Genomic DNA, 25,743 nt, shown 5'->3' on the forward strand with positions numbered 1-25,743 from the left:
TCTACAATCTATGCTATTTTGATAACCTTGTACTGTTACTATTTTGACCGCTATCTACCCTAGTACTAACACAACTTTTTTTGGTTGCTCTCCCAACATCACACTAGAAACAGGGTTTGCAGTGTTGTCTGTCCTTAATGTGGTGGATCTCAATCTGATAGCACACAATAAGAAACGTTTATATTTGATCAGTACAATCTGGAGCCCTGTGCTGGGTAGGTTAGCCTTTTAAACTCTGCACCCTTTGTTCTAGCCTCCAACCATCCTCCTACACAGGGCTTTAAGTGGGCCAGGACTCAGCTCTGACAGGGTCTAAAATGTGCCCTATCGCTGGGGCTCCCCATCATGATTTATCGGCACTAAAAATGAATTTAAAGGAGATGAGTGGAAATGCTGCTCCTCTCCAGTCGATATCCCTGTGAAACAAGGTTAGAATCACATCAGGTTCAGAAATTTGGAGTTAGACTATTTGTTTCATAATACTACAAAGGGAAATTAAAATATAGAGCAAGGACCAGCAACCTTTGGCTTTCCAGAGGTGTCGGACTACAACTCTCATCAGACCTTGCCAGCATAGCCAATGGTAATGGATAATGATGATCAGTTCAAAACCTCTGGAATACCACAGGCTTCAGACCGCCAATATAGAGAATGCATCATCTGATTTTTGCAACATATTATATTGAAGACATGTCATTAGAATGCTCTAATACAAATAATGAATACAAACGAACCTTGGATTTCCTTCATAAGAACAGAGGGATGGGAACCTCCATTTTGCATGTTACCCTGAACTCTCTCCTACGCTGCGTCCCCAGAGGCTCTTAACACTCAAGCTCACCTCTGCCACTTTTCTTGCCCGCTTTCTTTTTCTTTTTGTGATTACGTTTTGGCAGCACCTCAAACTCACGGAGAGACAACGTGTCAATTGTCACCTCCAGCATCTCAAACTCTCCTTCTGGCACATCTTCCTCCTCGGAGGGCACGAGAGAAGCTGTGGGGAAAAGAGACTGAATCATCACATGCAGAAAGGGGAGACCATCAGCAGAGATAGGATGAGAGACAGGGTGAGAGGGAATATGAGAGAGAGAGAGTAGGGGGAGGAGTGGAGGGGAATCCAGGGGGAGGAGAGGAGGGGAAGCCTGGGGGAGCGAGGGGGAAAGGGCAAGGGGGAGAGGGAGCGAGAGAGGGGCATGGATGGGCAGACAGGGAGATGAAAAGATGGGAGGTGGAGAGACAGATAGGGAGAGAAAGAAAAGAGATAGGGAGAAAGGGAGCGAGAGAGAAAGAGCAAAATAGAGCGTGATGGAGAGAAAAAGAGAGAGACCCACAGAAACCCGCCCAAGTAAAATGTATTAGTCAAAAGAACTGTGGTCCCCTAAACCAAAGGAATCAATACATTCCCAATTATGCCCCGTCATGTGATTTTGTAACAAAGACAATTGTTACAAACTGTTTATCAAAGTGGTGTTTTTTTTCATTTTACTTTGTACAGCCAACATCTTAAGCACATTTTCTAATAAATGCATACATTACTCATTATGCGATTTTTTTGTGAGAACGGTGCATGTCCAGCTTTTAAAAACACGCAAAAAATATAACAAATGTAATTAAAAACCCATCATTGCATCACATCATGTGGATTAATTACAATGATGTCAGGGTGAGGGGGCTCTGCAGATCATGTTTTCAATGCGCAATGAACAATTATCCTTAGATGCCACTTTCCTTGTCATTCAGTAAATCTCCATGAACCAAGAACCCACTGAGAGCGAGCATAGATAGATGATCTTTCAGCATAAGTCAGATCCCAACTAAAGGACGGGGGGACACACTTCAGACGAGAACACAGATTCATCTACTTGACTAACTTGCATATTCACATCTCTGAAAGAAGCCAAGGAATTGTGCACAGTTGTGAATTAAATGCCCTTTTAAGGCTATTACTAATGGACCCCAACGCAAGTGATCAGCGCCCCCTTAATTACAAATATTGTTCTCAAGCCCCTCTTTGAATATAGTGTCAATGGCCCTCCCAGACTCCCTCTCTACTTTTTACGTTTTAGCCGAACTGGGAAAAAGAGTGCGGCTTTCACTTGGACCATCTACCCCAGTCATTGCACCACGAGAGGGTTTCGATGAAGTCCATTGCTTTAATGAAAGACACCCACATGTCAACGTTCTACATGACTCTTACATACCTGTTATTCCACCCATTAGAACACACTCAATCCCAATCGCAAGCTCTCCTATCTCGAAGTCTGGGCCTGATATGGAGGAAAGCCCCAATCATGACCCTCTTCACCATGATTACCAGAATTGTACCATTCCTCCTCAGCCTACGTGCTCTGGCCACGAACCCCAAGTGAGTGCTCCATTGGTGGACTCGCTGATCTCTCATGACCTCAGTCAAGAGTATTCGTTCCTGGTGCTTACTCGAATTCTAAATCTCTTGGATACGGGCCACGATGTAACGCATTTGAAGTTGAGGAACATAAAAACATCTATGGCTGACATATTGGCGAAACTTAACAAAATAGAAGGCTTTATATGTGCTCAGGAATTTTTTTATTGCAACGTCTACATCACATCCTGCGCCCCTGCCTAAATCTGCTTTGTTACCCAAGGCCTCCCCATCTAGCCCATATGATACCTCTCCTAGTTCAACTCAAAACTGTAACGAGTTTGTTCGTGACCCCCCAAAATCTTATGCCCAAGCTCTCACTGCCTCTACTTCTGCCCACAGTGTTCCAGGGAGCAATGAAGTTAGGGACCTATGGTATAATATCTTATCTAATTCTGCCAAAATTGGAGAAATTAAAAAACGAATCAAAACTACGAATGTTCCGCTTACCCTCTGCCAATCCAATAGTGCTTTGCAAGGTGAGACTAATGATGTTGAAATTGTCACTTCTGTGGATCATTCCGACAGCCCCTCCGCTCTCACTGAACACCTAGACCAAGAGGGATTACCATCTGGGTCTACGAGACAGAGGCGGAGGGTACTTGTGACCTGGGTGTGGATACACCCCCAAAACACTTCCTGTCACGCAAAGCTAGACGACTACAAAACAGAACTATCAAAGGACTAGCCAACTAAAAACTTAAAAGAGTCGATGCTGGTAAAAAAATCTAATTCCGCTCAAAAGTAAAACCCATAACTCACATATCAAACATTTTTCTAATCTATCAAATGAAGATGGTATCCTCGATTTAAAATCAGCTAAACGAGGAAAGTTTCATGGCCCTTCAACTAAAAGAACCACTGTCTAGTATTGTATTCAAATCCATTGAGGTGTCCAATGTAGCTAATTTTTTTTTTTTTTTTTTTTTGATGCTGTAGTTTATTTGAAAACTTTTTCATCATTTGCTTGAGTTGGATTGGCTTTTTTAATTTTGTTTGTTTAGTTCGAGTATAGAAGATAGGAAGAGAGCAATTGTGTAAGTGTACTTGTTGTTGTGGCCGCTGAGGAGAGCGGTCCATCTTTCTTGCGTACACATTTGTGTCGATGAAAGTTGAAAAAAAGCACCGAATTCTTTCCGTTGTGAGGCGAGTTCATTACATTCCATGACGAGGTGGAATATGGTTTCCTCGATTTTTTGGTCTTTGCAGAACCTGCAGTAGTTGTCTTCGTGCTTGATCTGTCTTTTTGTAGATAGGTATGCTTTTGTAGGAAGAATGTTTAGGCGAATTTTTAGAAATGTTGTTCGAATGGTTTGGTCTGGGAAGGTTTGCAGGTAGGCTGGTGGTTTGTGGATTCTCCTATTGTCTTTTGTGCAATGTAGATTCTGTTTGTAGGTATTTTTTTGTTGGATGGTCTTTATCCAGTCGTTGTGCAGCAGTTTTGTTTTTGCGTGTTGTGGACGAAGTATAAGCAGTTCTTCTGTGATATTTTCACTATCCATTTCTTTTCTCATTGTATCTTTCCATTTTTGCAATATTGTCGTATTGAAGGTGTTTTCTTTATGTTGCAGTATTTGAATTGCTGGAGTTTTCCCATCTGTCAGTATTTTGCGAAAAATATCTAGTCTTTTCCATTGTACGACTGATTCAATTGATTGAGTTGCCAATTCATAGCGTATTCTTGGCATTGGAAATGTTTGTGGGAGTCGAAGGACTTTGCGCCAGAAAGCCGCTTCATATTTTGTCCAGTTGACTCTCTGAGCGTTCAACATTGCTTCAGTACCGTAGGTCAGAATCGGAATGTACTTGTGTCTGTAGTAGGAGATAATTGGCTTGAAGGAGGACTTGCCGTATTTTCTGTGAAGGAGGCAGCCTTGTCTTGATAGCATTTGAGATGTTTGTTCGATTTTGTCTATCCACTGCTCTTCTGATTTTGACTGGTTTATTGTGATCCCTAGGTATTTGAACGAAGTAACATTTTCTATTTCGACATTGTTGATCGTAAAGATACGCTGGTTTGTTCTTTTTTTTAGTGGTTTGGTGAGAGTCATTGTCTTTGTTTTTTCCGTATTGATCGTTAGTTCGTTTTTTTTCATGTAATGGCTTAGGTCTGCCAGTGTCGTTTGTAACCCAGTCGGTGTTTTGTCTAGTAACACAATGTCATCGGCGTATGCCATGACTGGGACTGGGATCGAGTTGATTTTGGGGGGATTGGTTTTATGTGATTTTAGATGTTCTTCGATATCAGCAGTGAACAAGTTGTAGAGTGTCGCTGCGAGAGGACAGACTTGTTTGAGTCCATTTTCTGTTGGTATGGCAGATGTTGTAGCTCCTTGTCTCGACAATCTAACTTTTATCGTGGTTTTTGAATACAGCAGAATAATCGGTTCTAGGATATCAGGTGGACAGTTCCATGTTCTAAGTTTCGACCATAGTTTTTCGCGTGAGATTGCGTCAAAAGCCATTTTTAGGTCAATAAATGCTGCGTAGATTGTCGAGTTGGAGTTGATAGCTTCATGTTTAATTACTTGTAGTAATATCAGGTTGAGGTTTGTTCCAACATTGGCCGTGAATCCTGTTTGTCTGGTCGAGAATTTATTGTTTTTTATGGCCCACGCGGTGAGTTGGTTTAGAAGTACTGCTGCAAATAGTTTTCCTAGCGGATCGAGCAGAGCGATCGGTCGGAAGTTTTGGGGGTCTTCTCTAGGGCCTTGTTTGTGGATTGGTACAATTACTGCTGTTCTCCAGGAGTTTGGTATTCTGTGCAGTTTATTGATCAGTTTTGTGATGTGGCATAGGAGGCTTGCCCAAGCGTTAGGATCTTCTTTGATTATGGCATTGGATAGTCCATCTGGGCCTGGTGCTCTAGAAGTATTGAGTTTGTTAATCAGGAGGATGAAATCTTCAAATTCTGCGTGTACTTTCCATGTTGGGTCTGTTGTGGGCTGTGTATTCTGTTGATCTGTTTCTCGTGGTGCGTAAATGGTAGTAAAGTGCGTTATCCATTTTTCTTGGGTTACATTAGCTGTAAGCTTGTGCTGTTTTTGTTGATTGTCATTGAGTAAGTTCCAAAGTTCTTTTGTATTGTGGGATTTGTGGATTTTCAATATGTTTTCTGCATCTGCTTGCTGAATGAGACTTTTTTGTGATTTAGTCCAGTTTCGATGGTTGTTTTTCAGAATTTTAATCTGGTTTGAGGTATCGAGAGCTGGAGTTTTCTTTAACTGTCTTATTGTTCGGTTTAAGGCTTTTTTCCTTTCGGCAATTTCTTGGTTGTAGGAATGTCGATGGTCTTTCTGCGGGCGATTTTTACTGGTTTGTCGGAACGGAATTAGGATCCATTCGTAGTCGATTTTTAGAGCATTTGTCAGACTTGCCTGTAGGAATTTTTCCGGTAATGAGGCTAAGGATGCTTGTGGGATTCTCAGTCTTGTTGTTGTTCCGTTTAGTTCTAATAGAGGAGATGGTAATGCTGACTCTATTTTTTCCAGTGTCGCTTCAGAGTGGGCGGTAAGTTGATTGTGGTCGCTCCTGTCCGTTAATATCGTCTGCACGTTTGTGACTGATTGGTGAAGTTTTTCAGATAGAAATATATAATCGATGATTGCATGGGATGAACCTCTGCTCCATGTTGGTGTATAGGATTTCGAAGTGTTCCCTTGACTTAGAAGGAGTAGGTTGCGTATCGTGGTTTCTTTTATCCATCTCTTTGCGTTTGCCGATAAATCTGAGTGCTTTAAGAGGCCACCGTTCTTATCATATAACTTGATGTTCAGATCGCCACATATTATTATTTCCGATGACGGGTATTTAGTTGTGGCCTCATCGATTGAGATGAAAACTCCGTTTAGGAATGTATCTGTTGATATTGCTAGTGGGTTCCAATAGAGGTTTAGGATTAGGATTGTTGAATTGTTTTTGTCTTCTCGCTTTTGCTGGTTTTTTGTACATATTATTGTGGTCAGTTGAGTCCAAGGGTTTATGTTCTCGGAGAGTATTGCTGTGCTGTGAGGGTTTATCTTGATTAGGGCGAGTAAGCCTGAAGCAGGTCTTCCTTGTTTTTGTACGATAGCTGGGTTTAGGAATGTGATAAAACCATCGCATGCCGGTGGATCGCTGAGCCAGGTTTCTTGGAGGCATATGAATTGGTATTGCTCTAGTTCAGCGGCTGTGTCCGTGAATAGATGTAGATTTCCTCTGGTGTTCCACGAGCACAATGACCACATAAATCCATAGTTCGTTAATTGTTATGAGTTTGAGTTCATTGAGTATTCTGTAGATTCTGTTTCTAAAAAGGTGTTTTCGAAGTCATAGATTCTTCTAATTGCGTGGGCATCTCTGTCTGGTCGTTGGCTTCTTATTGAGTCTTCTATGGATGCAATGTCTGATGAAGGAGTTTCAAAGCTTGTTCTGTTTGGTTTGTTATTTCTGTTTGAGTCTGCTTCTTCTGAGGCACGATTTGAGTATCTATCGTCAGTTGCCTGTTTTTGTTTCCTTTGGTCAATGTTTTTTCCTTCGTAACTTGCTGTTGCTTTATATTTTGGTTTGCTTGGTATTCTTGTGAATGTTGAGGCCCAGCATGAGAAGCCCAATTTGTGTAATTGTCTTCGTGTTGATATGATGAGTTCTTGGTTATTGGGGTCCGGGAGCTCTATGACGATCTTGTCCAAGTTCCGATCGTCTTTAAAGGTTATCAGAGCAATGTCTTTTGTTGTGAGTTTGTTCAGGCGAGGTATTACGCCAAAAAGGCGTAGTAGGTTTGTTCTATTTAGAATTACCGGTTCCAGGTTTTTATTTGCATTTTCAATGTGGATTTCATATATTTCATTTTGTCGTAGTGGATTGACAAATGTTGGTCGGATCTGGCTGTGTCGACTGGAGTCTTGTGGTGTTGTTGTTATCGAAATCGACGAGATGGGGTCGTAGGCTTCATCTCTGGTTGTGGTTGTTGAGATGTTTTCCATTGAGATCATTGAGATTTCTTCTAGGGAGAGTTCAGTAGAGTTGTCTTGATTTTGTTTCGATTGTTGGTCAAGGATTGAGGCGTATTCGTCGATCATTATGTAACTCGTCTGGATTATTGGTTGCGAAGACTGTTGATTGTTTTCTGATGGTTGTTCTTCATGGGTGGTCATGTTGAGCAATTCCTCGTCGATCGGCGGTTGTGGCGGGATAGGTTGCGCTAATTTGGGTTTTGTCTGGGCTAGCTGAACTTGAATACTTTGTGTGTTGGCAACTGGTAGTTTCTTCTTTGATTGTTGAGCAATTTGGGTGTTCTGGTTTATATTTCTTAGAAACGCTCGCGAGCCCGTTTGTCGTTTTTTGTTATTTTTCTGTTGGGTGCATTTTATTTCATTTGTTGTTTTTTCTTTTTCGAAAATCTGAAAGTTTTCATTTGGATTCTTTGTTATGTTGCTTGGGGTAATGGTTTTCTGTTTTTTTGTTAGTAATATTTTGACTCGGTTCTTTTGGTATTTGTTGGGCAAGGTCCGAGGTGGTTTCAGGTAGTTGTTGTGTCTGAGTTGGACATTGTGGCGATTTTAGAAACGGCGGGCTTTGTAGCCGTTGGTCGTTTGGTCTGGTTGCTTGCTGATGATGGTGTAACTAATAAGCAAAAAAATAAATAAAGGCTAAACAACAAAACCTAGAGACATCAGCTAATAATGCATCGGAATGCCCCATGAGTGGTGGGGGTCTAAACGCAGAGAGGTTCTCTTCTCACTCCGATGAAACTAACAACCACCTTTCATTGGCACCCCCACGCATCTTTTCTACCAAGCAGACACAATTGTCGTCATTCTATCCAACGATGACAAAAAGGGTGGGTTCCAATTGGGAACCAATTGTGTTATCTAACAATGAGATCTCGAATCTTCCATCTTCTTCTGCCATGAGTGTAGTGGTGGCACGGCCTAATAATCAGCCGTCAGGTGTTTCTTTGTCTTCTGCGAAAGCAAATGACTCTTGCCTCGCCACTCATGGCATGGTTTCCGATTCTTTGCCACCAACAGTTGGTGGCAGCTGTACCAACGCACCTGACACAGTAAAGAATCCCAGAACTACCTTTACAGCAGAAACCATTCATACAATTGGATGGGTGAGCGACCCTGCTATTAATGGTAACCGCAGAATCAATAGAGCCTTTATTCTGCAGGCAGATTCCATCCCGCCCATGAGACTTTTGAATTCGGACGACCTAGACTGGATAACTCTCAATACTACAAACAATTATCGGATAATCTCACAATTTCACTCCTCTATTATTGCCAAATTGGTCTGGGAGCACAACAATGATCTAATTCAATTTGGCCTCACACATTATTTGTTTTTATCTAAAAACGAAGCTTCTGAATGTATTGCCTGTCTTGAAAAATGTAGTCCTCCTTCCTTGCCCACTCTTTAAAACAAACTCAAATCTGGATATGCCTAACTAAGCGACCATGGCACACCTTGCATCGCTATCTAAAGTCATAAAAGACTGGTCATGGTTAGAACCTCTAGCAAAAAGTCTGGTCACTAAAAGCGAACCTTCCTTACCGTAGCCAGCTGGCATTCACAATTAGGTCATGGACCTCCTGTGGATTCATCAACTTGGTATCCTGGCTTAACTCCCGGCTTTGTGCTACCGATTTCTCGATTCTCCTTTGTTAAGAAACTATGGACCTCCACAGATACCACATTAATGGTTATACAACCTACTCTGTCCCAGCTAATATGGGACTGCATGGTAGGCCGTATGGAGGTCTAGCCATACTCCTTAATAATCACACGAATCTGGTATCAAGAGTGGTCAAAGTACACAACAACATTTTAGTCGTTGCGATTAACATATTGCATGTTGTTACAGCACAACTTCTTTTAATCTCCTTGTATTGGAATCCGGCCCGACAAACTCTTGCACGTTTGCAACTCTGGATGTAATCTTAGAAGAGGCCTTTGTGCACAACTCAAACTATAGGATTCTGGTGAGTGCTAATTTCAATTCTTTGTGTACTACCAACTTGGCTGATCATGCATCTAATTTTGATTCGGTTGGTGAGCCTCTTTCTAAACAAAGAGGTAAAAAATGGCTTGACGGGGACCACCAAGGGGCGCAGAAGGCAATGTCTGCCTGAAGCTCGGCTCTCCGCCTCGAGGTGAAAAGTGAGATGAGATAGAGCTGGAGGAGAAAACCATGAAAAAATACCAATATTGGGAAGAGTAAACCAAAGAGAGGATGATATTGCAGCGAGAATAAGGTAAAAGGAGAGGGTAATCGACTTCCCGGAGCGCTGCCCATCCCCCTTTGAAGCTCCGAAAAATGGCGGGCGCATGAATCGAACAGCCAAGACGGCCGCAGAGCAGAGCGTCCTGCCATAGATCTGGCGGACGAGGGAACACTTTAATAGGCAAACCCAGCGTCCGGCCCCAGCAGCGCACCAGTGGCCCTCCGGTGAGCAGCAAATCGCTCTGAGACAGCTAGAGCAGGGAACCAGGCGTGTGCCGCAAGGAGGCCCGGACAACCCGGGAAAGGAAGAAAGCCGAAGCCGGCTGGAAGAGGACACAGCACGCAACGGGAATCACCAAAGAAGCGGGCCCACGAAGGTAACCCAGTGTGGCGCGGGCAGGGGGAAGTGGCCACCCCCGTGACTTGCACCAGTGAAAGTTGAAGGGAAAACAAAAACTACGGAGAAGAGCCCCCGTGGGAAGAAGTTGGCGGGCCGCGGGCAGCAGACACCGAGAGCCCAATGAGGATCTTCGCCGAGGGACTGCAGAGGAAGGCGCCACACCGTCCGCCCTAGAGAGGGATGAATCTGAGCGCAGTACCAACAGCCCGCGGCGACCCAAGGAAAGGGCGGTGAGTGTACGCCACAGACTTCTGACAGCCCCAGGCTCCGGATCGTGGAAGGGAGACCCCAACACAAACGAGACGAGCCCGGCAGTGAAGGGGCCCCATAAAAAGAACCACCCACTGGTCCGTGCAATCCGCCACGGAAACAGTAGCCCATGAGAAGATAAGGACGCAGACCCTATCGCGAGCACTGGAAGTGGAGGGCTGCAGGAGAGTCCCAGGTAGGACCCAGGCAATAAAGGATCCCGAAAGGGGAACACTACTACATCACTACCGGGGTGAGAGAACCCCAGAAGCAGACAATCCTCACTGCAAAGAGGAGGTGGGGGTGATCCAAACTGCGGGGGACCTGAACGGACAACGCACAGAGTCACAGAAGAGACCGGAGCGCCTGGGGCGCATGCAGTCAAAAAGTGGCTCGGAACAACAGAGGGTCACAGGAGAACTATAAACCCTCCGGGCGAGCCCCCTGGGGAAACGGAAAATCCATGAGAGACGCACCCCCCAAAGGTAAAAGGCGGGGACAAGCCGGGAGGCTACAAAAAAGAAAACAGAGTGCACAGCTCCTCAGAGAAAGAGGTAATAAGGAGGACTGCTTTTCTCCCTCGAGGGGAGGGTCACCCCCAATAAAAGATAGAAAACCCCCCTGGGAGACACCCCGGAGGGTCGACGGACAAGGGGGTTGCACCCAAGCGATTGGCTCAGACTACACCCTGGCTAAGGAAAACGCTGGAAAGCAGCACAAAACCAGCAGGGGTGCCATCCCACAAACTCACATGGACTGCACCAGCTGGAGGAAAACGCAGGCCTAGCACTCACCCCGAGGGGGGTATTGACAGGCTTCAACGATACAGAAGACCAGCTCAAGGTGACCTGCAGGCCCCCCCCACGAATACAGACGCAATGAGTATGGCATCCACCAAAGACGATATTGCCGGAATCATGGCAGAAATTAAGGCATTGCGTTCGGACAGTCAAACCTCAATCTCCGAAATCCGAGGTAAAGTGGAACGCATAGAAGGAAAAGTCAAAAACCTTGAGACCAATGTGGACCTAATAGAAATGAAGCTAAACGCCAGGATGACGGACTTAGAACTACGGGAGGAAGAACTGACGCTCGAGATGGACATGGAAAATAGGGAAAGGAGGTCAAACCTGAGGATACTTGGACTAGAGGAGAAGGAAGGCGAAACCCCCCAGCAAGTTGAGAAAACAGTCCAAGACATCATATACCAACTGTTTGAAGATGAGGGAGGTAAAAAGTGGCAATCAAAAGGGCCCACAGGGGGGGGCAGAGCATTTGGAAGAGGGCCCCGCTCGATTGTGATTACATTTTTGAGCTACAAGGAAAAAACAGAAATCCTAGCCAGGGCGAAGCAGAAACAGGACATTGTACTCCAGGGCTCCAAAATAAAAAAATTCCAGGACCTTTCGAGCTTAACCCTGGTGAGAAGGAAGGCATGCAGGCCACTTACTACTAAGGGCCCACAGGGTGGGCAGAGCATTTGGAAGAGGGCCCCGCTCGATTGTGATTACATTTTTGAGCTACAAGGAAAAAACAGAAATCCTAGCCTGAGCGAAGCAGAAACAGGACATTGTATTCCAGGGCTCCAAAATAAAAAATGTCCAGGACCTTTCCAGCTTAACCCTGGCGAGACGTAAGGCATGCAGGCCACCTACTACTAAGGGCCCACAGGGGGGGCAGAGCATTTGGAAGAGGGCCCCGCTCGATTGTGATTACATTTTTGAGCTACAAGGAAAAAACAGAAATCCTAGCCAGGGCGAAGCAGAAACAGGACATTGTATTCCAGGGCTCCAAAATAAAAAATGTCCAGGACCTTTCGAGCTTAACCCTGGCGAGAAGGAAGGCATGCAGGCCACTTACTACGTGGCTCACGGATCAGGCAATTTGATACAGGTGGGGCTATCCATTCGACCTGACCTTCGAGTACAAAGGAGAAGACTACAGAATCACCACACCCAAGGAGGCGAAACAGGTCCTGAGAAGCCTGGAAGATTAAAACACCTCTAGGGACCCCTGAGGCCCCCCCAAGTACTCAGCCGTTGCAGACGAATGAAAGGGCAGAAGCATCGCAGAGACAAGAAAGGGGCAAGGTGGGGAGAAAGTAATACAAACCGAATCCAACTTCAACTGCAAAGCCGCCATGAAAAGGTATGAGGGAGGGAGCCACACGTAATACAAAACACAGACACAGGGGACCACGCTGAAGGCCAAATAGCAATACGCAAAAAATATGGTACAAGAAAGATAGGATTATCAGATGTTACCCTCATTGAGGACAGAGTTTAAACCCTAGTGGCCCTCAGTATTAGGAGGGCGTCTCAAACACAATGACATGGGCCATCCCTGATGGCGGCGGTTCAGTTAAGATGTTTAGTTAAGTTCGAATTTAAGGGAAGGGGAGGAGGGGAAGCAAACGGTTACGCAAACGTTGGAGGGTGGTTCAGAGGATAACGAGGCAGTCCACGAAGAGGGGAAACAGGAAATCAAACAAGCCACTGAAATGGGACCCATCATAGACTTGGCAGGGACGTCCATGGCGGGCCCGGGGAGACCAACGCTAAAAGTGGGAACGTTGAATGTTAAGGGGCTCAATTCCCCAATAAAGAGGTCCCTAAGAGTAAGGGAATTTGACAGGGCCGCCCTGGACGTCCTCTTCATTCAGGAAACCAGGCTCAGGTCGGGGGAAGAAAGGCTGCTAAGGGGAAGAGAGATTGGCCAGATATTTTGGGCATCTGGAGAGCATAAGAAAGGCGGAGTGGGGGTTATTCTAAGCAAACGATTTATCCTGGATAACCCAATAGTGGAGGCATCAATGAATGGAAGACTATTAGTGGTCCGGGGCGAATGGGAGGCCGTCAGGGTCACCCTGGCAGGGGTATACGCGCCCAACCAAGGTCAATAAGGGGAACTGGGGTCGGTTTGGTCGTGATAGGGGGAGACTAACACCTGGGCCGACCCCCAATTGGATAGACAGCAAACGAGGGTGCGTGCTATGAGTGTCCCCAGGGACGATATCAATAGATTCACAGCCGCAATCAACAGTGAGGGCTTAGTTGATGTTTGGAGATCACGCAACCCAGATGTAAGGGGCTACACCTTCACTCGGATCGACTATTTGCTGATCAACAAAGAAAACAAACAGAGAATTCAGGTTAGTGCAATCCGCCCAGTGGGTTGGTCAGATCACAATATGGTTATGACAACCCTAGAAATAGAGGGGCTCAGTCACTAGATGGCGGGACTCCCTATGGCGGGACAAGCTCTACGCACAGGACTGGACAGAAGCGATACCATAATATTTTCAGCTTAATAGTAACGGGGAAGTGAGCACTGGTACAGTATGGGAGGCTGGAAAGAGAGTTTGGAGGGGACATTTAATGAGGGAAGGGGCCAGGCGTAAGAGGGAACGTAAGCTCCAGGAAGAGAAACTCAGAGAGGAAAACACAGAATAGAAGAAGGGGGATGGGCGAGGTCAGCAGACAAAATAGCCAACCAATTTGCCAAATATAATGGAAACCTCTACACTACAGAGGGCTCCAGGGCAGAAAAAGAGATGAGAGATTATGCTGCGGCGGTTGGGCTGTCTCACCTAACAGACACAGAGCAAGTCCTTCTAGACTCAGCCATCAAATCGAAAGAAGTGAAGGCAGCCATAAAAAGACTCCCCTCAGGAGGGTCTCTGGAGAGGATGGCTACGATATGGGGTTCTATAAATGATTTGAAGACACTCTGTCCCCTCACCTAGCCGTTTTATTTAACCACATGCGAGAAACTGGCCGGGCGCCCCCGTCATTCTCAGCTGCACACATAGTAGTAATCCCCAAGGCAGGAAAGGACCCCGCATGCAGCAAATCATATCAGCCAATATCGCTGTTGAACTCTGATGCCAAAATATACACTAGGGTCTTGGCCACCCGCCTGGATCAGGTGGGCTTCATAAAAGGGCAGACAAGGGGCGGATGCGATGCGAAAAACCCTGAACATTATGGAATACCCCAGGCGTATTGATGGGAACCACGCCCTCCTCAGCATGGACTCAGAGAAGGCCTTCGATAGGGTGGAATGGGACTTCTTATGGGCCGTGCTGAGGAACATGGGATTTGGCAAATTATTCATACGTTGGATACAAGCCCTCTATAGAACCCCGAAGGGGAGAGTGGCGGTGAACAGCAAGCTCTCTGGGGAGAAAGAGATGTCAAGAGGGACCAGGCAGGGGTGCCCCCTGTCACTGCTCCTTTTCCGCCCTATCCATGGAGCCACTAGGTAATACCATCAGGAAGGACAACACAATAAAGGGCGCTAAGGTGGGTGAAGTGGAACATAAACTTGCAATGTTCGCCGACGACATCCTCAAGTATCTAACGGATCCCCAAAAGGACATTCCAAAAGTGATTCAGCCAATACAAAAATTTGGCAAATGGGCGGGGCTCAAAGTTAATACAGATAAATCCACGCTCTTCTTGTATAAGGCGCCAGACCCCCACACCCAAAGTTCTGAGACTATAGGGGGAATACCCACCACACACCAAAGCCTAAAATACCTAGGAATTAATATTACCAGGTTAACAGAGGATTTGTACGAGGCAAACCTGCCACCCCTTCGAGCAGAGATAACCAAAGACCTAGAGAGATGGTCCAAACTTACGGTATCGTGGCTGGGCCGGTTGTATGCTGTAAAAATGGTGGTGCTCCCAAACTCCTCTACCAATACGAAATACCTCCAATCGCCATCCAAGGACTCATTTTGCAGAGATAAATTCAGCGATCCTCAAATTCCTGTGGCAAGGGAAAAAACAATGCATAGCATACAGCGTCCTGACCCAATCAAAGGAGGAGGGAGGGATGGGCCTGCCTGACATGTACTATCGGGCAGCCCAGTTCAGGGCCCTAATACCGCATCTGAGGGGAGATAAGCAGAAGCAATTGGTGAAATGAGACCAGTGACACTAGGAGAATGGCTGTGGGCTCCTAAGAAATCGTTCCCCGCCAGTGTCATCAACCACTTTGCAATGGGGGCTCTCCTGAGGCTATGGTGCAACAAGGGGAAAATGAAAGGGCTTACTACCTGGCCATCCCCCATGAGTTGCATATGGGGGCCTCCGATCAGAGACAACATCTGTGACCCCCTGCGATTTCAGGGATGGTATGAGACAGGACTGGAAAGAGTGGGACAAATGATAGCCAAACGGATGTATAACAATACAGGACGTGGAGTCGGGCTTACAAATTGGCCCCCTGGAAGTGTTCAAATTTCTACAACTAAAGGGGACGCACCGTGTAAAGTACTCAAAGTACTGTTTACTGTCTTGCCGTGCTGCCCCTGCTCCCGCTTCCATTCAAGAGTGAAATTTCATTTGGTGCTGCTAGAAGGAGTGTGGCTGCAGATCCAACGCCTGGAGAACATCTTTATCTGCAACCCCACGGTTGCCTAGCTTCCTGCCTTAGCCCTACTCAACCAAGGTGACTGTTATGCTCTAATGAGCTGGACTGCCTATTGTGATAGTGTGTAGCGTCTAGCGTTACGTGTATAGCGTCTAGCGTTACGCGAGCAACGTGCGCCAGAGGTGCTGCGTAACAAAGAGTTTTTGGGAATTGTTGCACTACTGAAAGTCGCCCTTTGCTTTTCTTTTTCTCTCCTCCTCTCGTTCAGGTCTCCTCCCTGGGTCCCGCCCCCGTGTGTGACTCACGCCCGCTTCACTTCCTATTTAAAGACTCGTGCCCGCGCACTCGCGCGCGCACCGTGTAAAGTACTCAAAGTACTGTTTACTGTTCACTGTTCGCGGGTGGCGGGCAGGCGAGTTCTGTGTACCATCATTTAGATTCATCTACAATGGTGAATGGGCTGCGTAGTGGGAGGAAGATACGTGGTGAGAAGAGCAATGACCTAAATCAATCATTGGGCAACCACTCGAATATGTCTGATATCCCCATTGTAGATTATGAGGAATTACATTGCTCAAATGAGGTAGGAACGTCTGTATGTGAAGAATTGTTGGGAATTGTGGGTGAGCATGTACCCCAGGATGTCGGGGAAAAAACAATGCTCTCAATGAAGGAGGGGGTCATTCCGCCTTCAATTCCCTCACCTAATGCCCCCCTCCAATCAGATACTTATAAGTTAACAGAAATGAACCATGATTATGAGAATGAGGGGTTGTGTGAGGGCCTGGTGCTTCCACCCAAAAAGATCTTGCTAGCCACAATGGGGATAAAACCAACTAAACCAAGATTCTCTGATGTGTCTATCATTGCCCCAGCTATTGAGGCACTTTTGGATAAGCGTATGCGCTTCTCAAGAGGCCCATCAACCCCGGTGAAAGCCCACAATTACTGCATGGAAGATGTACATGTTCATGCGGATCCAGGTTATGTACCTGGGACGCAAGCCTTGGTACATGCCTGCTTCTATGATTTTTCATCAAACTTAGAGAATGAAAAGGGGGCCCCTAATCAAGAAACTAGTTCTCCTGGTAGAAATGTAATCACCAATGTATTAGTTGGAGACATAGCAGGGTCGTTACACCATGATGACCCCAAAACGAGCTTATCTCAACTAGAAGTGGAAGCGGAACGCAACCTAATGGAGTCATCAGATATTGGGGTTGAGTTCCCAGTTCTATCCAGAATACTCAATTTGCTTGATAAAGGACATGAATATACTCATGCGCAATTGATGTATTCGCATGATATTATTATTGACTTATCAGCTAAAATCAACAGAATTGAGGGGCTCTTGTTTACCTGTGAGGCGGTGGCGGCCCTCACTAAGGGTAAACAAGGGGAAGTCCCTAAAATGAGTTCAAAAGTGTCACAAACCATAGTTGAGTTAAATAGTGCACCAAAAGCGGGTAACGCTCTGACGGCATGTACTAAAGCCTCACAAACATCGCCTGATGTAAGAATAGGGTTCCAACCATTTCCCACGTTTGCTGAAGCTATGGCCTCTGATGTAAGAAAGAGTAATGAGGCTGTTAACCCTGCCCTGAATCAGTTGTTAGAGCTGTGAACGGCTAATGCCGGGGCCATCAAACAGATTCTTACCACGATTCAAAAGATAAGTTCTACTCAGCAACCAGTAAATGGCCAATATGGTCCGACGGAAACGATGGATGACTCTATAAGACCGCGGTCTAACTCTGCGAGAGCAGAGTCTCCGGATAGTCCGTCAGCTTTGATCAACCTAATTGATCTCGAAGATGATGAACAGAATGCTCATCATGCCTTAGATGTAGAGAAGGCTGCTTTGGCTGAAGACCAATGCCATGAACCGGTACTTTAAAGAAAGCAGAAGAGATTGTTATTGAGAGCGTCAAAACGTAAAATTAAACAAGCAAAAAATCTAAAGATGTCTACCAAACAACATGTGACAAATTCTATTCTTGACTCTTTTAAGGCTGAGATAAAAGAAACATCCATAGACGAGGAAAAGATAGATTTATTGCAACTTAATTCTGAGTCTAGGGCGCTACTGAATATTGAAAATAACCAGAGCCTGGCTGAGAAGTGTAATGGGAAGGGGAAACAAATAATGCCTAATAGACTAGATCCCCCTGATCAGACAGAGGAGGTGTCTTTACCTAAACATAAGCAAACTGAGCTCCTCAATTTCTTCCCTGCTCTTTACATGAAAAAGGCATCGAAGAAAATTAATGAAGCAGGCACCAAGAAATCCCTGAAAAAATCAGGGGAGACGATTAAAATACCAACTCAACCCACTGAGTTACTCCCAAGTGGAGTAAAAAAGCAGGAGGGTAAACTATCTAAAAACGATCAACACCAGGAGCTGCTAGCAAACACACAGGTGAAAGAAGTCGCGCATAAAGCAAATATTGAAAAGGATGGCAATGGTAGTTGTGACTCTCCATCAGGTAACATCAACAAACGCAGGGCCAGAGACAGATTGCCTTCAGAAAAAGAGTTGAAAGAGAATATATCCTTCCCTGATGCCTATGAACAGGCATTGTCTGATAAGGTACTTTTCCTAACCGTAGATATGCCATCTATCATGGGTTGGGAAACTAAACAGTTACCCTCTGCCAAAATAAGTTTGAATCAATCAGCTATGCTGAAGGCCTTTCAAGCGATTCCAGCTTTACGAACTATTAAAAGTGATGACATTGAATGGGTGCGATTGTCCCACAATAACCCTACGAGGATGATTTGTGGTTATCACTCTCACATCATTGCACGATTAATTTGGGCACAAAGGGAGGACCTAGAGTTACTTGGGCTATTCCCATGTCTATTTAATTCTGAGGAATGCGCAGAAATTTACATTGCAACTACCCCGGAGCAACCAAAGAATATGACTGTGGAAGGATCGATACCGCAGATTAGTGAAGAGGTATTGAAGCAATTTATGAATCTTGCTGCTTCACTATCGGGGATGATGGGGATGGGGACATCAACTTCTCCTAAACCGTCAACAGTGATGGGCAAAAAATAGGAGGATGAGCGTGGTTTGTCCCTGCTGTCATGGAACTCGTGTGGGAGCTCTAATTTAAGGGCGTGGAACGCTGCACTTGATTGTGATTCTCGTCCAGGGCTTTGCTTGGTCCAAGAAACTATGATTATGGGTGAGGTAGTTCTGGAAGGGTTTGACTCCTACTATCAGCCGGCATCAAGGGGGATACTAGGACGTCCAGCTGGGGGTCTGGCGATCCTAATTGATAAAAAGCTGAAAGTGATCTCCCATTTGCTGTGGGCTGATGAGGCTTTACTGGTTGTGAAAATGTCAAGCAAAGAATACCGATTTCAAGATTTTATTGTTATTAATTTGTACTGGAATCAGGTGGTGACTTCCTTCGAAACCCTAACAGATCGCCTAAATTCCCTTTTTGAAGAGATCATCAGGACCAAAGCAAGCTTTAATGTAATTATAGGGGGTGATTTTAAAGCCACTTGTATAGATGATCTTATGGTAGACAATCAATGTAAATCTGATTCTAGAAAGAAATCATATGCGAATGGTGTAAGATGGGTGGAGTTCTTTATGCTTTGGGACATTCAGTTGATTCCGTTCGAGGCAGGTACTTATCATCATACATGGGCACGAGGTCTCTATACTTCAATGATTGACTATTTCTTTGTCTCTACAGGATGGTTACATCTTGTTGATCCCATTTTGATTGTTAATCTATTTAAAGGGGATCATCTAGCCCTGAAAACCAAATTGAAGCTGGAAACATTATGTCTTGATGTGGAGCCTAATTTAAGGGCAATTGCCCATGATCGGGCCGGGCTATCAATCAAGTGGACCTCTAGAAGATGTGAATCATTTAGTGCCGCAATTCTAGAGGATCCGTTGATTAAAGTGAGTGTTGAGAGTATAGGTGTTATTTGTGTGTTGCAAGAGGTCCAGAATTCTATCAGAATAGCGGTGCACATGTCAAACTTGAAGGCATCGTCTGAGTGCAGGCAACCAATTAAGCACCAACACCAATATAGTCAAAAAATTGTTGATCTAAGGAAAGAAAAACGGTACCGAATTAGAAAATTATGTTTCCGCAAACAGGCAGACAGTGATTTCGCAGAGTCTAAGGCTGAGATTAATAAATGCTATAAATTACAAATAAAATGGCTGAAATATGAGCTGTTCAATATTGAGAATCAGAATCTCATGGCTGTTTTAATTTCTAAAAATGCTAGGAATCTATGGGCGACTATGCGCACCCTATTTGGCACAGCCGAGAGGATTGAAGAATAAGCTATCTCTGCTGTTTCCTGGGTAAATCATATTAGAGCAAAATTCGCTATGCCAAGTCATTTTCTATTAGAGGATAGATTGTCATTCCGTCCCACTTTTCAGGGATGTCCATGGTCTATTGAGGAAATACAGTTGGCCATCACAAAATCTAATGGTTCGCGAGCACCGGGACCGGATGGCATCCCGCCATGTCTTATTAAGCTTAATCCGGAAATGTGGGCGGCATTATTTAAAACCAAATTTGACGCTATCTATTATCTTGGGCATATTCCCGCCTCCTGGTGCTCAGCGATAATTATCCCAATCTATAAAAAGGGGCCAATGACTGACCCAATGAATTTCAGGCCGATCGCTCTTATGGATGCCTCGGCAAAGATCTTTACTAATCTCTTATTACAAGCCATTAATCAATATATTAATCAGTCTAACCTATTATCTAGATTCCAAACTGGCTTTCGACGATTCATGGGCTGCCAGCTTAACGCAACTATTATTGCCCATTTGTACCAGCAAACCAAATTAGACAAGGCCGGTTGTGTTTACATGGCGGCCTTGGATCTTACTGCTGCGTTTGATTCAGTAATCAGAGAGCTACTTTGGAATAAATTGATTAAATTTGGTTTCTCATCACAGCTAGTTTCAATCATAGCGGCCCTGCACCAACATACAACATATCGCATCCGACTTACCAAGGCTGGTGCACTCACTGAAGCCATTCCGACTGAGATCGGACTGAAACAGGGCTGCAATCTTGCTGCAGTGCTGTTCAACCTCTATCTATTGGATTTGGACGAACAGTGGCAGGAGGCAGTGATTTTTCTGGCAAAATTGGGTATTATTGCGTTGAATTGGCTAAGTTTTGTGGATGATCTACTGTTTTTTGATAGGACCCCCTATGGGTTACAGTCTAAATTGAACCTTTTCTATACCTTTGCATGTAAACACAATTTAACGATTAATACGGAGAAATCCTTTATTATTACATTCAACGAAGGACGTCAAAAAATTAATAACTTTACATGGCCTATTGAATGCTGTGCGATTCCGAGGGCACCATCCATGCGTTATTTGGGTTATCATCTGGCATGCAGTTATTCTTCCGAGAGCTGGAAGTTGGTCTTAACCAAAAAAGCCCAACCGCTGACTGCACAGCTTAAACTGGTATACTATCGCCTTGGGAAATTTTCAATGATTCCAATGCTTACTTTCTATCTACAAAAGATTGAACCAATCCTGTTATATGCATTGGATCTTTGTTTATACAAGATTGATGATATTTTGGATGTTATCCAGGGGAAAATGTTGAAAAAGGTTCTGGGTCTTGCAATGTCCACACCAAATGCTATTGTTTGCCATGAGTTGGGAATCTTACCACTATCAGTTAAATGGCACTGGCAAATGCTTACTAATTATGGGACAATGCTGGCTCCTCCTAAGAATTCATTGTATGAAGAACTTCCAACAATGACTGAGAAGGGGCACCCTCGGTCGATCTTGATATTTAAGAATAGGATGGAGAAATTCCTTTCAGATTCTATGATTTCACATGAGGATTTGGTACTGGGGTTACCATCATGTAAGACTAAATACTGCAGATATCACTGGTGTTTGCTGATTGAAAAGATTCATGGGTATCAATCATACATTAAGTACGCTAGATTTATACGTCAATGGGGATTCCGCCCAAGGTACCAGATCGCGTTTCCATGCAATATTGCAAGAAGGATCTACCTAAGATTTCGTCTTAATCAGATGCTTACTAATAAAAGGATTATGTTTTGGCAAAAGTATAAAAATAATGCTTTGAGAGGATTATGTAGATTCTGTAAACTACCGGCTAAAGTTGAATCCTTGAAGCACCTTACTGTATATTGCAGGTATTTTGAATTGGAGCGAAAACGATGCTTTGTCACTCACCTCTATACTGAGGCGAGCATGAGTAGGGAATCGCTTTGGCAAAGATGTATGTGGGGAAGAAGTGTAACACTTATCATTTGCTTAACAAATTTCCTTGTAATTATTGAACGGGAATTAGCTGAAAAAGATGACCAGTTGGTGTAATCTACGCATTTGAGTTGGCACTGTCACTACCCTTGATTTATGATGCTGTGGTAATATGCGGGCGCAAAATATTTCTGCTGAAATGTTAAATGTATGATATTTTTGATTTTAGGTTAATGAGATAAGTGGATTGCAAAGGATATGTAGATATTTTAAACTGCAACTCATATGAGAATGTTGATTTTGTAAAGGTTGTAAAACCATAAACAAATTAAAAAAAAAAAAGGGGGACGCTGACAACCCCCAAGTGGAAGGGGAACTTCAAGAGAGAACTTACCTCCTTGGAAACAATACTAAGTGAATCAACCCTCACCAAAGGCCTCGTCTCAAGACTATACGCGATCCTCTAAGATGCGAGAGGACGTAGGACGGAGGGGCTAAGAAGAAGATGGGAGAAAGACATGGGCCCAATGCTCACGGACAGACTATGGTCCCAAATGTGTAGATCAGCGCATAAAACCTCGATCTCTGCACAGTATAAATTGCATGGAATAAAGCTTCTACAGAGGTGGCAATTTGACCCCAAAAGGCTTGCCAAAATGTTTGAGCAAACAAGCCTCCTGTGCTGGAGAGGATGTGGTGCCCCAGCAGACTATTGGCATATGTGGTGGTCTTGTCCGAAATCCCAAGCATTCTTGAAAGAAGTCCTAACCTGGATCAGAAAGCTAGATGGAATTCACAGAGACTGTGACCCCAGACTGGTTCTATTCGGCCTAGAGCAGCAGGAGGAGCGTTGGGAAAGGGTGCCACATATGACCTACATTGTATCACGATAAACTGGAAAGCGGAGGCCCTCCCAACTGAATCAGCCTAGGCCCGAAAATACAGGGAACTATATGAAATGGAGAATATAACTGGTGCACTCCACAACATCACCCCGAGTAGGGAAATGGAGTGGTCTCCCTTTCTCGAGGCCTACAAATGAGGACGACGACCACTGCCCAGCAGTTTCCCCAATTGATGGGAAACTAACCACCGCTACCCGTTTGCACTTATTCGGGGGAGTGGGGAGGGGAGTTTTGGTTTAATCACATGTTATGATAAAACATTGTGAGCTAATGCCTAATCCGATTGTTTGTTGTACCCTAAGAAAATGCTCAATAAAAACTAATTAAAAAAAAGAAAATGGCTTGACGTCTTTGCTCAGTGGGAAATAATGTTTCTGGATAAACCTTTAAATGACTTTTCTTTCACTTGGCAGAGTGGGACAAAGAAATCACATATTGATTTTTTTGCAGTTTCAACCAATCTCGCCAAGGCATGCAAACCTCTTCCCACTATTGTCCCTGGTTTAGGTGATCACCTAATCATATCCCTTTTAGTTAATTTAGAGTGTCATCGCGGAAAACGCTGCACATGTAGAAATGGATCGTTCCGCTATTTCGATACAATGGAATGCCACTTTGTGCATGAAGTTGAATACCATGATCCAGAAGGCAACGAAGTGTCAAATGCCCTCGCTCAAGAAGGGCAACAATTTGCAATCCTTAGAAGATTGCAACACTTAGTTAATCAATGAAACGCTACACTGCCTCTATGCAAATTATAAGAGTGCAAAGTTTTGCCACTCTCACGGCTTCAATCGCGAAATTCGTACTCTTAAACGCCAAAAAACAAGGAGATAAGAGATCTACAACAAGCTATGCTATCAAATGAGGACTATATCCTTAAAAAAACAGATTGCTAACTCGCACAGGAATAAAACGAAAAGTTATTAAACATCATTTGCATAATTGCGATAATCAAAAAATCTTAGCCTCGCATTGCATGAACAATAGAAGATCTGTCTGGGCAGAGCTTAGAAAAATCTCCTCGTCACCTCATACAACTTTTGAAACTTCAATATCAGCTGATGTTTGGACTTCTTATATATCTGACAAATGTAAAATGCTGTCAGATATATAAGAAGCCATGTTGAATTCAACCATGCTTCTAGGATGTCTCACAAGGCATGTCCCTGGTGTTTAACTGATGTTCAATGGGCCAACTTGAATCTGAACCACTCAAAAGCCCCATGTCCACATGGTATCCCTCCCTGTTTTTTTTTAATCAAGATCCTACTCTGTGGGCCCAAATCTTAAGGACCAAATTTGATAATATTTTTTGCTCGGATAACATCCCTGACACGTGGCTTACAGCCATAATTGTTCTATTTATCAAAAGGGCACCCCGGTGGATGCGATTAACTTTCGTCCTATTTCCCTCCTGGATGCATCAGCAAAGGTGTTTGCCATCCTACTACTAAGTGAAATGGAGACATCTCAAACAACAAAGTGTTATCTCGCTATCAGGTTGGTTTCCGTAAGCAAATGGGAACAGTGTTAAATGCTACTGTTTTAACCCATATCTTACATAGATCTAAAATGATGAATACTGGCCCTGTTTACATGGCATCATTGGACTTCTCATCCACGTTTGATTGCATTATTCGCAATATTCTATGGGCTAAAATGATGACTCTTGGCTTTCACTTGCAGTTAATTTCTCTAATCTCAAAACTACATACCAACACTAGTTATATGATAAGAGTGAACAAACAGGGAGCCTTGACTAATCCTATTTAAACTTGCGTGGGGGTTAAGCAAGGGTGGAACTTGGCAGCTACCCTGTTTAACGTCTACCTCTGAGACATCGACAAGTTGTGGGACTTCAAAGTCACCTTTCCTGTTAGACTGGGCAAGCTTAGTCTCCATTGGCTCGCGTTCGTGGATGATATACTGTTGTTCGATCAAACCCCATTTGGTTTGCAGGCCAAACAATCTTTTTGCACAATATGCACACAGTTTAAATCTCTTATCTAATGCTAACAAATCAAGGATTGTTATCTTTAACAACTTAAAAAACAAGGTGTCTTCGTTTATCTTCCAATCCAACGTGCACACTCTGCTCGCTACTTGGGATACAACCTCACTGATATTCAATCACTAGTGATGTGGAGAGAGGGTTTGAACACCAAAGCCAAGCCATGATTCTTTCGGATGAGGATAATTTACAGAAAATTCTGTAAATTTACGATGGCTCCTCTGTTCGAATTCAATACATTAAAAGTAGAGGCGATAAATCTTGTACAGTCTAGACATGTGTTTGGGCAATATACATCCTTTTCTTTTTTTTTTTCCTCTTTATTTAACTTTTAAGGAACAATTAAATAACAACAAAGTTATATTTCAGGATAACAAATCATTTCAATGCAACAAAATAATGGATAGGTAATCAACATGAAACTTATAATCAAATCAAAAACAGATTGCATAAACAATAAGAAGAATATCCACAGGATTTTTAAAATGTTAAACAGAACTTTGATACAATACTGTCAAAGATACCAATAATACACATACCAACACAAGACACACAACATAACACAACACTAACCCCCCCCCTCAAACTTCCCCCCTTCACCCACTCTTAAGGAAATAAAACAAACAACCGAACTCCGGCCAAATATTAAACATAAAATTCATTAAAAACACTCCATTGTTCTTTATAAACTTCATCTCTATGCAATTTGCCAAATTTGATCTTCTCAAAACGCGAAAGGAGCTGCACATGTACTAGCCATTCTTCAATGCATGGCTTTTTCCTTATTTTCCAGACACGCAAAATTTGTCTAGCGGCCACCAGAAGAACTTTAGTGACCCAACACAACGTCACACAATCCAAATGTCGAACACAATTTGGGGATTTCAAAAGTACAGCCAAAGGTGTTCTTGGAA

General features: G+C 44.0%; 1 protein-coding gene across 2 annotated transcripts in view; it reads right to left on the reverse strand.

Moving 5' to 3' along the window:
- The window catches only part of ANKZF1 (ankyrin repeat and zinc finger peptidyl tRNA hydrolase 1), an 803,428-nt gene that overhangs the window by 318,456 nt on the left and 459,229 nt on the right, over nt 1-25,743 (reverse strand). For both annotated transcript variants that reach the window (XM_069616921.1, XM_069616920.1), the window contains exon 10: nt 842-994. In XM_069616921.1, coding sequence (XP_069473022.1) covers nt 842-994 — 153 coding nt within the window. The remainder of the gene's footprint in view (nt 1-841; nt 995-25,743) is intronic.

This window comes from Ambystoma mexicanum, chromosome 9, assembly GCF_040938575.1.
Source record: "Ambystoma mexicanum isolate Mex_15411 chromosome 9, UKY_AmexF1_1, whole genome shotgun sequence".
NCBI lineage: Eukaryota > Metazoa > Chordata > Amphibia > Caudata > Ambystomatidae > Ambystoma > Ambystoma mexicanum.